Here is a 13,486-nt window from a genome sequence, read left to right as displayed (position 1 = left end):
GCGAGTCACGTCCGCTCCAGGCCTTACACGCCTCATCATGCGCTGTGATCATGACTGAGTCGACAGGTCATAGCACCTTCCAATGAATAGCTACGGCGCCCAAAGTCGTGAGTTCAACGTACGCCTTCAAAAGCCTTTCAGATTTGTAAGCTGACACTGACATTTGATGCAAGTGGCCGATCCCACAGTTACGTCGCAAATTCACTGGAGCTAAGTGCTGCACAGTTTATCCACCTTTTTAAGATGTGCTCCAGCCCCTCATGGGTCTGCAAATGACAAGTGACTACAAGAACGAATCAGAGTGTATGCTTCCCAAACCATAGGAACCTAGGACTCGAGTCCCTTACACACCCACATCTTTCTTCTCACTTCAGTAGTATGTATGTATGGCTTTGAAACGGGTACTATGGATCCATCATTAGTGTCCTGGCAGATCAGTAACACAAGTTGCTTCACTCTTTTTCGCCCTGGGGGAGGAAGCATTAAACGCACAAAATATTCGGTTTTATAGCACTCTTTCAAACTGCACTTACACCCGAAATCGCTGTTTTTGCCATCACATTACACCCTCCGGTTGGTGCATTCCATGTGACCCTGAACACAGCCGTGATCGTGTTCCTCGAGGTTGAGGGTGAAATAAAGGCCAATCTATTCGCCTAGATCAAAATGTAGTTTAATTCGGACTCCTTTTTTAGTTAGGTGACGCTTGGTTCCCTTGAGCTGAACTTTTATGCAGATGAGTGTCATCACAAGTATAGGGAAAAACTGGTCAAAAAGGTGCCGAAATTGTATTGAAAGCATGCCACTTAAACCCTATTTGATGGCATATGTCCTGGTGAAATCTCCAATAAATTGTTTACCCGCAACCATTCTGCAAACACTAACAAAAGGAATGAAAAATACTGTCAACTTGTTCGTTGTGTTTTGTTTCTTAAAATGTGCATATCATTAAGGATAAACTGCGCAAATCTGCTGCAAAAGCAGTAGAAAGAAAAAGCAACAGAAAATGAGGGTGATGAATTTAGAAGGCAGCATTGACGGCCATCTGCACGGGGCCACTTGGTTGCACTTTGATGAGGACAATGACATGAGAATGAACTTATGATCAGGCAAGCGGGTAGGCAGGAGTGCAGGGAAGTTGACCTGGACTCTGGCAGCTCGGAGATCGACTGCAAGAATCCTGTTTATTTGTGAGATGAGGACATTAGCAGTCATAACAAGGCCTCTTGTAATTTGTTTATCCACGATTTGGTGTACTGAAATGATGGCGCCGATTTTATATAAACACGACATGGCATAAACCATCATTCTTCTCCCATATTGCATAATCTATGATCCGAAAAGTATATGACACCTGTTGGAGGTAGTGGTATTTGTATATTGAAGATGATATAGAAGAGAATTTCGCCAAATTAAGAGAGAGAACAGCATGGAGAACGCCCAATGGGGCTAGGGCCATGTTCCAGAATTTACCGTTGTTCCCAAGCCTAGTAAACCAGACGAACCAACACTGTCTGGTCTTTGTTTGCACATTACTAATGCTCTTTGTAGGACTCCAAGCCCATTTATCATGGAGACCCCTCTTGATGGTGTGAGGCTTAATATCTGGGAGCCGGCCCTTTAAGACGAATCTCCACTTCCCGTAAACTTGGCAGTCTACGTGAAAATCTTCCGCTGAGATAATGGGATATAGTCGTTCCTAACACAATTACTAAGTGGTGATTAGATGACTTCTTCGTCAACTCTTGCAAGCATAAGTATATAGAGATAAGTGATGTTTAGGGAGAGTTCCCACTAAAAATTTCACTTTTTTCTCCATGAGACACGTGCGATATCCAAATGTCGAATAGAAAGGCATATTATCCATAAAAAGTGCAACTTAACTGCCTCTTTTTCAACTAAATAGAGACTATTGAAGACTGGATTGTCGAGAGGCAAAAGGGAAGCCCACTAAGAAACTGAAAATGAGGGCATTGGTTCGATTCGAGTAGACGTGAGATTGGGGTGTGGACATCGAGAATGCTAAAATGGTAAGTAAACCCCCACATATCCCCCTCCTTATATGGGAAGATGGCCTAGAGGGGAAAGTTAATCACAACTTCACACATACAGTAAAATGGAGTCCTTCGGCATGCCCTCATCATCTGCGATCATAGGCCACTCCACCTTGGCAATTGATAGGCATATGACAGTTTCATTAACGATTTATGCAGGAAGTTCCATTTTGCCAGTTTCTTAACTTTTAATACGCATTTGGGTACATTTAATGGGCTTTTACATTCTAAAGGTGTTGCAGTGACCAGGTGCGTCCTTCCACTTTGCAATATTTTCAAAACGAACTCTACACAAACAGCCGTTGGCAGTTCATGATTGGCAGAAAGGTAAGCTCAGTTTTGTACCGGTCTTTGTGGTAAAACGTGACTTTTTGGTAAAAAATCTGCATACATAGGCCACTTTTGCGACTTCCATGACAATGGTCTCTCGTCCGCGGATTGCACAAAGTCGCAGCAATGTCATGATTAGGTTCGGCGACAAATTCTAATATGATTAAACGATTAAAAAGGCAACAAAGTTGTCACTGCAAAGGTGACTTCAAAGTTTTTAGTTACTGCCACCAACTCCCCCCTAAATTTAAATAAGTGCAAAACTTAATTTGACCACATTTCCTCAAAGTAAATAAATACGTAAATAGACAATCAGGTAGAGCGATCAGAATGGAGTATTTACAGGCAAAATGGGGATTTGTTGCCATGTTAGAATCCATACTATTAACAACACGATTTAAGGCCCGGATTTGATAATTTGAGCATAAAATCTAGTGTTCACACTGGGTTTGGTGGCAGAATAACTTCGATTATCACATCCACATTATTACTAAGGCGGGAAGAGAGAAGGAGAAGTGAAAGGGAGACGCAGAAGACTAGAATGGAGTAAGCAATGATGTGCCAGAGAGCGAATGACTCCTAAGTCAGGGCAATTGGCCTGTCCATATCGATGGCCAAATCAAAACGGAAGGGTTCCTGGTCTTTTACATTGAGTACGGCGCAAGATACCATCACAACAGTGTTTGGCTTGATGTCAGGAAAGGTGACAGCCAAAAGAGGCACTTGATAGTGAGGTTGATTAAGGTATGGGAAGGCAACAGAAGAAAAGTAGCCACTGCAGAGGAAAAAAGGAGAAAAATTACGTTGTGATACAAATGGATCCGCATGTTAAAGAACTGTGAGGTGATAACTTACAAAGTTCCGTTAGCGGTCCTGACGGACGGGTAGTAAACTGGCTGACCAAGATTAGCGCCATCAAAAGAATTCTATTCAAATGGTTGTAGATTTAGTAGATGGTAATGAAATCCTTAAAAAGAGAATCAGGGACTCACGGCAGGACCGCATTGAATGGGAATCTTATTTCCTTCAATGTCAGGAAGGTATCCATAGATCTAAGTTGAGAAAAGGTTGCAGTGTTCAAAATTATCTCATTGTAAGTTAAGGCAGAGTAATGTTAAGAAACAATACCTTGTTGAGCTTAAGGTAAAAGCAAAAGTTGTTATGGGAATTTATGTAGTCGGCTGGATCAGCACAGGGGCCAAGGAGAGAGAGAGGGAATTCACAAGGCTCAAGTATTGAAGAGTTTATTCTAGTACCGTTTTCAAAGTCGCAATTAGTTGAAATATTGCTGTAGCCCATCAAGTAACTTTGCATAAAGTTCAGGTAGTCCTGCTTCTGTTTGCTATCAAACAGAGTCAGTTGAATAAGAGTGCCCTCGCTATCCACGGGAGGCAGAATTCCCAAGCCTCAAAAAAGATAATAAACAAGTCAGGCGTACATTGGCGAAATACCTACAGAAAAAAATAACCCACCAAATACACTACTACAATTTTATTTTATACTACGTAGAGCTTGCTATTAATTTATGCATGAACAATGCTTATTAACAATAAGAAAATCACATGTTGTTCCATTATCAAAAATATTTCCTTATAAAACTAGTTAAAGTAGAAACGCTAAAAAGCATGTCCCGCCATATTTTTTAGCTTCACTACAAGCAATTTCACATCCATTAAGCCTACCTGGATTCAATTTAAGCAGACTTTGCATCCCTGTTAATGACGGAACAGTCGTGTCAATCATTGCAAAAATAAGCACGGATAACATTCCGATCCAAAATCCAGCAAGACAAGAGTAGAATATGAGATAATAAACAAAAATTAGGGCTAAACAAATCAAAAAGCGAAATTGGATCACACCCCAGCTCCTGCATGTCCGGCCACAAAACTTCTTCTCCTTAGGGTTGAAAATTGCCAAGCCAAGGTTTCGGTACCTCTCGCTACAGCGAACCATTCTCCAAAAGTCTGACGAACGAAAGCATTTGTTGAATAAGGTCGCATGTATAAATAGGATTTCAAAATTTTAAACAAAATAAATATCAAGACCACACGCCACAGACACTGTCGATAAACAAAATGAAAAAAGGACGCTTCGTTATTGTTATTATTTTTCTTACTTATATTTAAAGTAGACTTCACACTCCCTAGGAAATATATGCATTCAAGAAACAGTTGGTCCCTAAAAACCACATTTGCACGATTTTTATACTAGATCAAAAATCATATAAGACTATTGTTACAAATCAGTTCTATGCTACCTAGCTTGCTGAAAAAAAAAGCTATTTGTTTTATGTAGTCGTCATATCCCGACTTTTTAGAAGGGTATATCTTAGAAAACTGGGAAGAGCTAGCCACTGCGTGCCATATCTGCTGATTTGCTTTTGGGCTATTCTACTTTGATCCTTTTTAACTGAGGCTTTTTGGTTGCCAATTACATAACTTTGGCCTTTTTTCAACTTTAATTTAAATTTACATAATGTTGAGCAATATCAACAATCGTGTAGTAATGCATTACTTTACCTTTATTTGTCTACTTTTTTATGAAAGGACGCTAAGAGATTTCGCAATAGTGGAGCTCGTGTTTTATTTAATGGTCTCATGGAAACGACCTAGTATTTTTGCCACCATACTGTCTTATTAATTTAGTATTTTCGTGGAAGGAATTCCACTGTCACTTGTTTATGAACTGAAGGCTGTTTATTTTTCTTATAAGAGCAGAGTTAAAGTGAGATGCTCTTTGTCAATGTGAGAGGCAATTAAGTTGACAGTAAGAACAGAAGTTTAGAAATCTGTAGGTTGCATTACTTATGCAAATTTTGGAATATCTGCAAAGTCACTGTAAGCTAAATGCTTTTTTGACTTTCCTACTAATCGTGGCATTAAACAGATACAAATCCTGGGGTTTTAAAATACAACACATACTGATGTAGTGTAATTGATGCTGTGGCTAATGCGCGCTTCTTTGTTCATTTTTTATTTTGTATACTTGCTTTTGGTTAACACTTCTAATGCTTTTTATTTGGATCTGCATGTTACAACAGTATTTTGGGGTCCACTTGTCCTTGTTTTTGAAATATCGACCTAATCAAATAGCCGGCTGCAACTAATACTTTATGTCTATAAAAATGGTTTGATTTTTTTCAAATTAGGAAAGCAAAAGACGAATGTTGCAGTACCTTGCGCGATGACAAGCACTTTTTTATGCGTCGCCAAAGTAAAAACATGCCGTATTTTCAGCTTGATAGTTGTACACCATTGGTACTTTAATGCACATTTCACATGTGAAAAAATACCATTGTTAATGTTTAAAAAATTTTGTATAAGGCGGCGTCTATGATGTAGAGATTAAACTGTCATTATACCCTGATCTAGTCTTGTTGAATTGCTTTACATGTTGTGCATTTGTGCTGCATTTTGCTCAACTTTTTTGGTAATGACATTCTACCTGTTTCGCAGAATATGAAATCTAGGTCATCAATGCCTAAAGGAAAAAAGGGAGCCAAATCTCCTACAAAGGTAAAAGCTCTGCAACCAAATTTCTTTGACTATTTCAGTGACATCTGGCCCAATTTACTTTTTGTATATCTCGAAGAGAAAGTAGGTTGTAAGGGACAAAATGTTGTCAAAGTTACCTAGCGTTGCTCTTAAGTATCTCATCTATTAGACAAAAGACGACACTTTTAAAGCTACAACTTTTTTATTTTCAAAGTCCACATAGTGTTGTAAGTTACATATTGCTTTTAGAAACGAGCCTCTACTCATCCTAGATCCAAATCCGCAAAAAGTGGCAAACCTCAAGCAAGAGTATGTATTTTACAACTCATTTGCTCCTCTTATTACTGTTTTTCCTTTTATTTGAGTTTTTCCTTTTATTAAAGCGCATTAAAAATGAGGGCACGTATTTTAAAAACGTTTCCAAAGACAGTTTGCTTAATGTCGCATGATTGCTTTGTTTAAATACACCATAATGTTAAAATAAAATATAAGGTTTTTATTCACCGTAATAGTCTTAAAGGGTTTGTATGAAAGTGTACAGAATCCTAGACGAGTTTCAGAACATAGTCTACCTGCTTAGGGTAAATCAGAGAGTAGACGCCTTCACCAAATCTCAAGAAAGCATCCTCTTTTCACTTTCAGAAGACACCAAAACATTCTACATTGCCTGATCTGACAGAGGATGAGTTGATAAAGTCAATGAGCACAATGGAGGAGGAGGAGGTCTACGATCAGAAAGCCATTAATGACTTTATGGCACAGGAAACTCTCCCTGAAGACGACGTGCTCGTCTTCAAATTTAACGGCCTACAACAAACTACTATCTTTGGTGCACAAACCATTACACGGCTAAACGAGAGGATTGCTAATTTACGCATGACTCCAGCCCTGGCAGCTCTTCAATCCGACGTGTCGGTGGCCGACTCCGTCGCTATGGTGGATCGTCCTGAGGACGCCGTCTACATCGGACTGAATGTCGAAAAGGAGAGCCTTCTTCGAAGTCTCGAACACACCGAATCCACTGACGCTCTCGTGGTTGCGGTGAAGGAGAAGGTTGTTGAATACCCCAGAGAGTTCATCACTTTCATCGTGGATGAGAAGATGAAATTTGATGGCAACTTTATCATGATCCTCTCTCAGGATTTGGATAACACTCTCCGGTTAGAAGATCTAGAGGTGAATGAAAAGGATCTCGTGGTGGATGTAATTGAAGAAGCTGATGATGACGTCACTTGGGTCTTTCCTAGCATTGAGCATCCTTGGGCGAATCAGGGTTCTGATTTGGAGATTCTAGAAGAGGGTTGCGTGGAAACACGAGCCCGTATTGTTAGCAAGTTTGAGCGCCCTCGTCATGAATTTGGTGCTAAACGGAAGTTAAATGTGCATCAGGAGGGTCCAACCTACACCGAAGTGAAACCCTACGAGGACAAGAATTTCTCAATCCCAGTCATGGAACTCGAGCGTGGAGTCACTTGTGTTAACAGCAGAAGTGACCATTATACCAACACAGATTGGCTTTATCCACGGAACCAGGTGGTCCAGTATATTCCTCGTCTGGCTTTAATGGAGGAGAAGGAGACTAGTGCTACTAAGACACTATCACAGAGGCCTATCAGCGGTTTAAGCAATGTTCTTAGCTTATTTGAACAGGGCTTGAAGGAGAATCTAATGTTCAACTTCCTGAAAGACGATTTTGCCAATTTAGGTGTCAGTGACGACACTTATGATAATAAGTCGGCAAACAACTTTAAGGAGATTCTCACACTTTCCGATCTGCGGTTTGCTAAAGACAAGGCTATCTCTCACATTGAATGGCATCCCAAAATTGAGGGTTTATTAGCAATGTCAACAGTGGAGAGACTGCCTTATGATGAACTTGTGAATCAGCTATCTCGTGTGCTGATGACGCCAACCTACATAATTGTGTGGAGTCTCTACGATCCCATTCAACCCCAATTATTGTTGCTAGCCCCGGAGGATATCTTATGTTTTGAATTCAATCCAACAGATCCGCACATTGTTGCGGGAGGATGCAACAATGGCGAGGTTGTGTTGTGGGATATCTCCAAATATGACCTCACCAATGTGCTCGAGAAGCTAAAGAGTAAACAAGAATTGCCACTTTTTCAGTTCGATGAGAATGAAAGTCAGAAGGTAGGTTCATAAACTTATTTGGGAATAAATAAGTAACTTTGGAATTAGTAATTTGGGGCGCAATCTGCGTTTGCATTCTATTTCGTACTATGGTAGAATGTCAAGTAAATTTGACGTAATTTGAGCCTGGCTGATTCATTGGGCTGTACTTCACTCGTTAACCAAGTTGGAAGTCCGGGTCATAAGTGTCACGATCACGTGATCAAGTTAAACGCGCCATCACTTCAAAGAACCGCCTATCGTCTGCGAATTGTCCTACTGTACTCGAAGTCATCGGTAGATAATCGTGGGGTTTGGAAGCAACTTCCGCTAATCATCCGGGTTAAGAATGTCTGAACTGGTCCACGACATACACACCGACTGTTACGCATGGTATACTCGCCACTTACAATTGTGTGTGGTACTACTGGGACATCATGAACCCTTTAATTTACTTGAACTTGAAGGTGCCTTATAGGTGCCGACGATGCCCTGGTGTGCAACTAGTAACATAGAGGCCTCGCACGCCACACCTATTACCTGTCTACAATGGCTGCCCGACCACATTGAATTGGACCGAGCCGGTCTGACCTACGAGAACACGTCGCAACACTGTGTGCAGCTACTCACCTGTGCGACCGACGGCGGTGTCTTTGTGTGGGATCTGCGGCCCGAAAAATGTGTTTTGGCAGTGGATAAGACACGCGACCAGATGGTTATGCCACACGATGTCCCAGCGACCTTCAATGCACTGGATGCCAAGTGGAAGCCCTTGCTTCATGTCAATCTCTTCCGACCCGACAATGCACCAGATCATTGTCCCACTTGTTTCTGCATTCGAGTGAGTTAGGAGGCGAGGCACGATCGTCCAATCACTTCTCATGCTCTGTATGTCCTCTCCAGTATTATAAGAAATGAATTGGGCAATATGACGGAAAACACTCCCTGACTCCATTACAGCAAGGAAATTTTCGCAGGTAGCAAGAGTTATACAACTTATTGACTTGGATAGAACCCCCTGCCATTAGTTTTGGCAACGTTCTGCAGCGAATATATTTCGCAGAAAGCGCCTCTTTGTCAAATAATCGGAACCGCATTCGTCATTTACCTCTCATTGCTACCACGCTCTTAATGCCAGTCTCATGTTTAAGGGTAAAATTTGATGTGTGATTGAAATGCCTTGGTGTTTTTGTTGTGATTCTCTGACGATGCGGTCTTTCACATCGGTCTTCCTTCTTCTGTGTCTTTTTTTTTCACTGACCAGTTGGCGCATTTAGGAGTAGACATTCTTAGAAGCGCTGAAGCAGCTAGTTAAATAACTCTTTTATTCCCCATGGAATTCGATTCTAAGACTAATTTATTGCGTCAAAGGTGATCAATTTGACATTATATCACTCCTTTTCATCCGATTTTTATTCAGGAGAGACAGGGCGATCGTTCAGTGCTTGACTTGAAAGCCAATGTCGCCAAAAAGGTAGCCTCAGAGAATGATCCAAATCGCGTAGGACTGCCAAAAGCACAACCATTGGATGGCATCAATTCGATCATCTTTGTGGGCACCGCAGATGGGGATATGGTGTGCGTGGACTGGATGCCGCAGAAAGACGTGAAGACAGCTAAACGACAGACTCCAATGCCCAGCTTCGTGGCACAATTACACGACGGTCCCATCGTCTATATCGCACGATCACCCTTCTTGCCAGAGGTGGTGCTCTGTGTGGGCGGGTTTTCGTGGTCCTTGTGGAAGGAGAATGTCACCTCGGGGCCTCTCCTCTGCTCCGCCCCCTACGCCAAGGCACCGACTGGTGTGTCTACTTATTGTCGATATCAGTAGCGTACTTGGTGAGCTTGGATAACCAGTGGCACTGCAAAACATTCTCCTTCTAGTTTTCATGTTAAGCACTCATGTCCTATTTTCCAAGCAACCTCCCATCTCCATGCAAATTTAACTTAAAGGTACTTAGGAAATTCTTTATTCACAAGCCCTTCAAAAAGGGAAAAAAGGCAAAACCCAATAGTGTTCGACTGAGGCTTGTTCCACTTAAAAATATTTAGATCATGGATACCATTGGTTAATATTTAAGGTCACTCGTTTCAAGATCTGTGGTATGATCCTTTCTCAGGTGGTCTTTGGTCCCCTTCTCGATCCTCCGTGTTCTACATTATGCGTGCCGATGGAGTTTTAGAGGCATGGGACCTTCTAGACAAGACTCATGAACCAGCAATCCTCCATACCGTATCCTCTTCCGCTCTCACCGCCCTATCAATTAAAGTGGAGGTCCGGAAACACTTTCTTGCTGTTGGGGACATGCACGGAGCACTGAAGATCCTTCTCGTAAGTAGGTTGTAAACATACAATCATTCTTATTACCTTGCTCTGAGATTGTATTTAGGCCGTATGGTATTAAAGTTCCGGATTTTTTCTCAGGTTTGGTTTTTTATCTCAAGTTAACTTCTTTACCTTCTTCAATGTTTCAATAGTGCACAAACAGTTGCCTTTTCGAAAATTGGAGCAGATTCACTTGTTGGTTGGAACTGCTTTCCCCACACTATAGTAACCTTATGTCCGGAGCTTAACCACAAAATAGTGTCGAACACCAGATGTTTGCTTATTCCAAGCTTCGGTTGCCGCGGTATTGTTCGGGATGATTTTGTGTAGCTTCTTCAGCTGGTTGTCAGACTTCTTATCAAACAAGTTAAAAAATGTCTAGATGGCTAATCTTCACTGTCAGATCAGTAAATGTGTGCCATCGTCACTGTTCCAAAAATTGTTGCTAAAATTATTGACATCAATTAAAGGATGATGAAATAATGAGGATTAACGTTGACCTCGTTTAACTTGTACACAAATAACGCGGCCGTTCAAAAGACAGGGAGAAGTTTTCTACAACTTTATCACCATTAATTCTCTAGGCTTCCTCATCGTCGGTTGGCACGATCAGGCATCCCTTAATGTAGATTACTCCCCTGCTTCCTGCCTACAGATACCACATCGGCTGAAAGTTGGCGGACCAGAGGAGGTGGAAGCGATGACAGGCTACATAGACCGTGAGGTGCGTCGACGTGCCTATGTAGTGAGCCGATGGAAACGGCGTGAGCAGGAGCGCATGCAGAAAGAAGCGGAGGACAAACATCTCGCTGGCATTTCCACAGTTGCGGAACTCAGTGCAACGGAGAAGATGCAGAAAATGCGGGTTCGATGACGTTACTTAATTAAGATATTAATCATTCTTAAAACGGATGATAACCGCATTCCAGGTGATCCGGGAATTTCAAGATTCCCAAGAAGAGAGGATTTTAAGTCACAGACATTGCTCTTGTATCGCGGTGTTCCCTCCTGTACAATTACACGACGGGTTAAAGATGCGTAGATCATACCTCCTGGATTAGGGGTTCCACGTTTTGAATGAATTGTCACCGGAATTGCCAGTGTGGTACTGCACCGGCATTGTCAATGGTGCCGACCGCATTGAGATGCCTTACTGTGATTAGACGTCTCATTATCTTGCTGTACTTGAAGCAGCGAATATCCGCGTATTTGTGGTCGCACTGCCGCCGCTGCACACGTTAAGTCTGTATACTAATTAAGAGTAAGAGAACATGGTATTTAGTACCACCATAGTAGCATAACTGTTAAAACCTGTAAGATCGAAGGCCTCAATTCATCTTGGACGCTCTTCCTATTTCCTTGCATTTTTCAAGTCCACCTTTAGGGGCCTACATCACCTAACCAATCGAATTAATTGAAGTAGGGGGAAAATATCTCGATGAGAAAGTACTTAGTATGCAGAATTGGTGGTACTTAAATTGAGCGCTTCCGCACGTTATTCACAACTCAATTTAATCTCTCACTGTACCTGTGACATAAATGTTTATCTCCTTTTTTGGCTCAATTTTTAGTCTGAATACGATGCATATTTGGCAGACGAACGCCAATTTCTGCGTTTGCTCGGCCTCTACGGGGATACCGAGGTCACCGCTGAAGAGGTGGAAGCCACACCAGCCTAAAGGAGGAAGTGTTTCTACTTTCTCCAGTTTTACCTCATCCATACTTGCACTGCGTTTTTTGTAACTTCAGCTATCTCTACTCACTAGGTATTCTATCCACGTGGTTCTTATGCTTTGAGCGGTTACAAGTACATTCCAATTGCAAAGTGTCTCGATTTGTTTCTTACAATCGCTATGTCAAGTTGCAATCAAGCACAGCAACAAAGTACCAAACTTTCTGTAAGCGCTTGCACAGTTTGCTAACTGAGTGTCGCATCTTCTGCCTGAGCGCCTGCGCGACAAGAATACTACTAAGTTGTAAACCCCGCAATTGGGCAATTTACTGGTTTGCGGAAACAGACTGCGATGGGTGAATGTGAACAAATAAAAGACTTGACAACTCGGAAAGTTACTTGCCGGTGCAGTTTACTCGGCGAGTTGCAAAGCACTGGACGCCTTGGGACTTTAAGCATTATAGCCCGGTGAGATTTCTATAATTTCGCCGTCGTGTGTTAGCTGATGTCAAAGAAACCAGTAGTTTGATTGCCAATGCATAATTCACAGCATTCCTCGGGGCAATTATAGGACATACTAAAGTGGATTAAGGACCCCCGAAAGGCGTGAGCTACAGGAGTAGTAATGCAAGGCCGCATAGCTTAATCAAATCAAGCGGCTGAACAAAACGTGGAATGGCCTCGGCCATGATAAGGGTTGTTTTGCTACCTCTTGAGCTTTGAAACAGGGCAATCTGTATTACTTGATGTTGTCAAATATTCTGTTGTACTTATTCTGAGACTTCTAGTTGCAAAAATCGTGTCCGTTTAAAAAGTGTTTGTTGTGTTACTCTGCAAAGCGTAACAATCATGACCATTCTTTTGTTTTCAAAAACTATTTGTGCTGTAAAGTTAATTTTATTATTATTTTTTTCCACATTTTAATCATGAACTATGTTTAAGCGATTGAACAGAGTGGGGCGCATTTCGTTCATTGAAATCCAGTTGAAACCGGTTATATATTGTCGTCTCGTTGGTTGGTGGTAGCTGCCTGGAAAGCTATTTCTGTAATTGAGCCTTTTTACACCCCGAACATATCAAAGGCCTTCGCGAACGAGTATTTCGTCTATCTATTGCAAAATTTGCAAATTTTTGACAGATTCTCATTTAAATGCATAGGCCCACTCCAGCCCCAGCTTAATCATACTTCATCGGTTTCTACTCTCTTTATGTTTATTTGGTGCCCCTCTTGATTTCTGTGCTTTTAATGAAAACGTAACAAGATCTAATCTTTATATAAGTTTGTTGGCTGGATCCTCATATCTCCAGCTCTAATGCATCTTTTCGTGCTTCTCTGTTGTAGGTCAGTGATGCTTACAGAAGCTACGGCAGCACAGATATTAAACTTCTCGCAACCGCTGGACATTCAGCTGCTCGATGAAGTCGTCGCAGCAATGTACAAGTCTAGTGGGGACGAACAGAAACTCGCTGAAAA

The 13,486-nt window shown here is 41.6% G+C and overlaps 2 protein-coding genes across 2 annotated transcripts; one reads left to right on the top strand and one right to left on the bottom strand. All coding sequences in view use genetic code 11, as the record gives it.

Moving 5' to 3' along the window:
- Nucleotides 1-2,963: 2,963 nt before the first annotated feature.
- Nucleotides 2,964-4,337, bottom strand: EGR_05231 (Sodium/potassium-transporting ATPase subunit beta-1; the record flags this gene model as incomplete). Its single annotated transcript, XM_024494480.1, has 6 exons — nt 2,964-3,159; nt 3,240-3,310; nt 3,377-3,436; nt 3,513-3,790; nt 4,067-4,210; nt 4,244-4,337. 6 exons carry the CDS (start codon nt 4,335-4,337, stop codon nt 2,964-2,966), a joined length of 843 nt encoding a protein of 280 aa, XP_024351101.1.
- A 1,505-nt stretch (nt 4,338-5,842) lies between these two features.
- On the top strand, nt 5,843-12,019 carry EGR_05230 (WD repeat-containing protein 63; the record flags this gene model as incomplete). Its single annotated transcript, XM_024494479.1, has 7 exons — nt 5,843-5,899; nt 6,521-8,032; nt 8,490-8,852; nt 9,432-9,816; nt 10,096-10,350; nt 10,925-11,205; nt 11,912-12,019. The coding sequence occupies 7 exons, from the start codon at nt 5,843-5,845 to the stop codon at nt 12,017-12,019; spliced, it is 2,961 nt and encodes a 986-aa protein (XP_024351100.1).
- Nucleotides 12,020-13,486: the final 1,467 nt, after the last annotated feature.

This window comes from Echinococcus granulosus (assembly GCF_000524195.1).
Source record: "Echinococcus granulosus chromosome Unknown EG_S00037, whole genome shotgun sequence".
Lineage (NCBI taxonomy): Eukaryota > Metazoa > Platyhelminthes > Cestoda > Cyclophyllidea > Taeniidae > Echinococcus > Echinococcus granulosus.
Note: the sequence above shows the minus strand (reverse complement) of the source record. Positions and strands in the feature narration are given on the sequence as shown.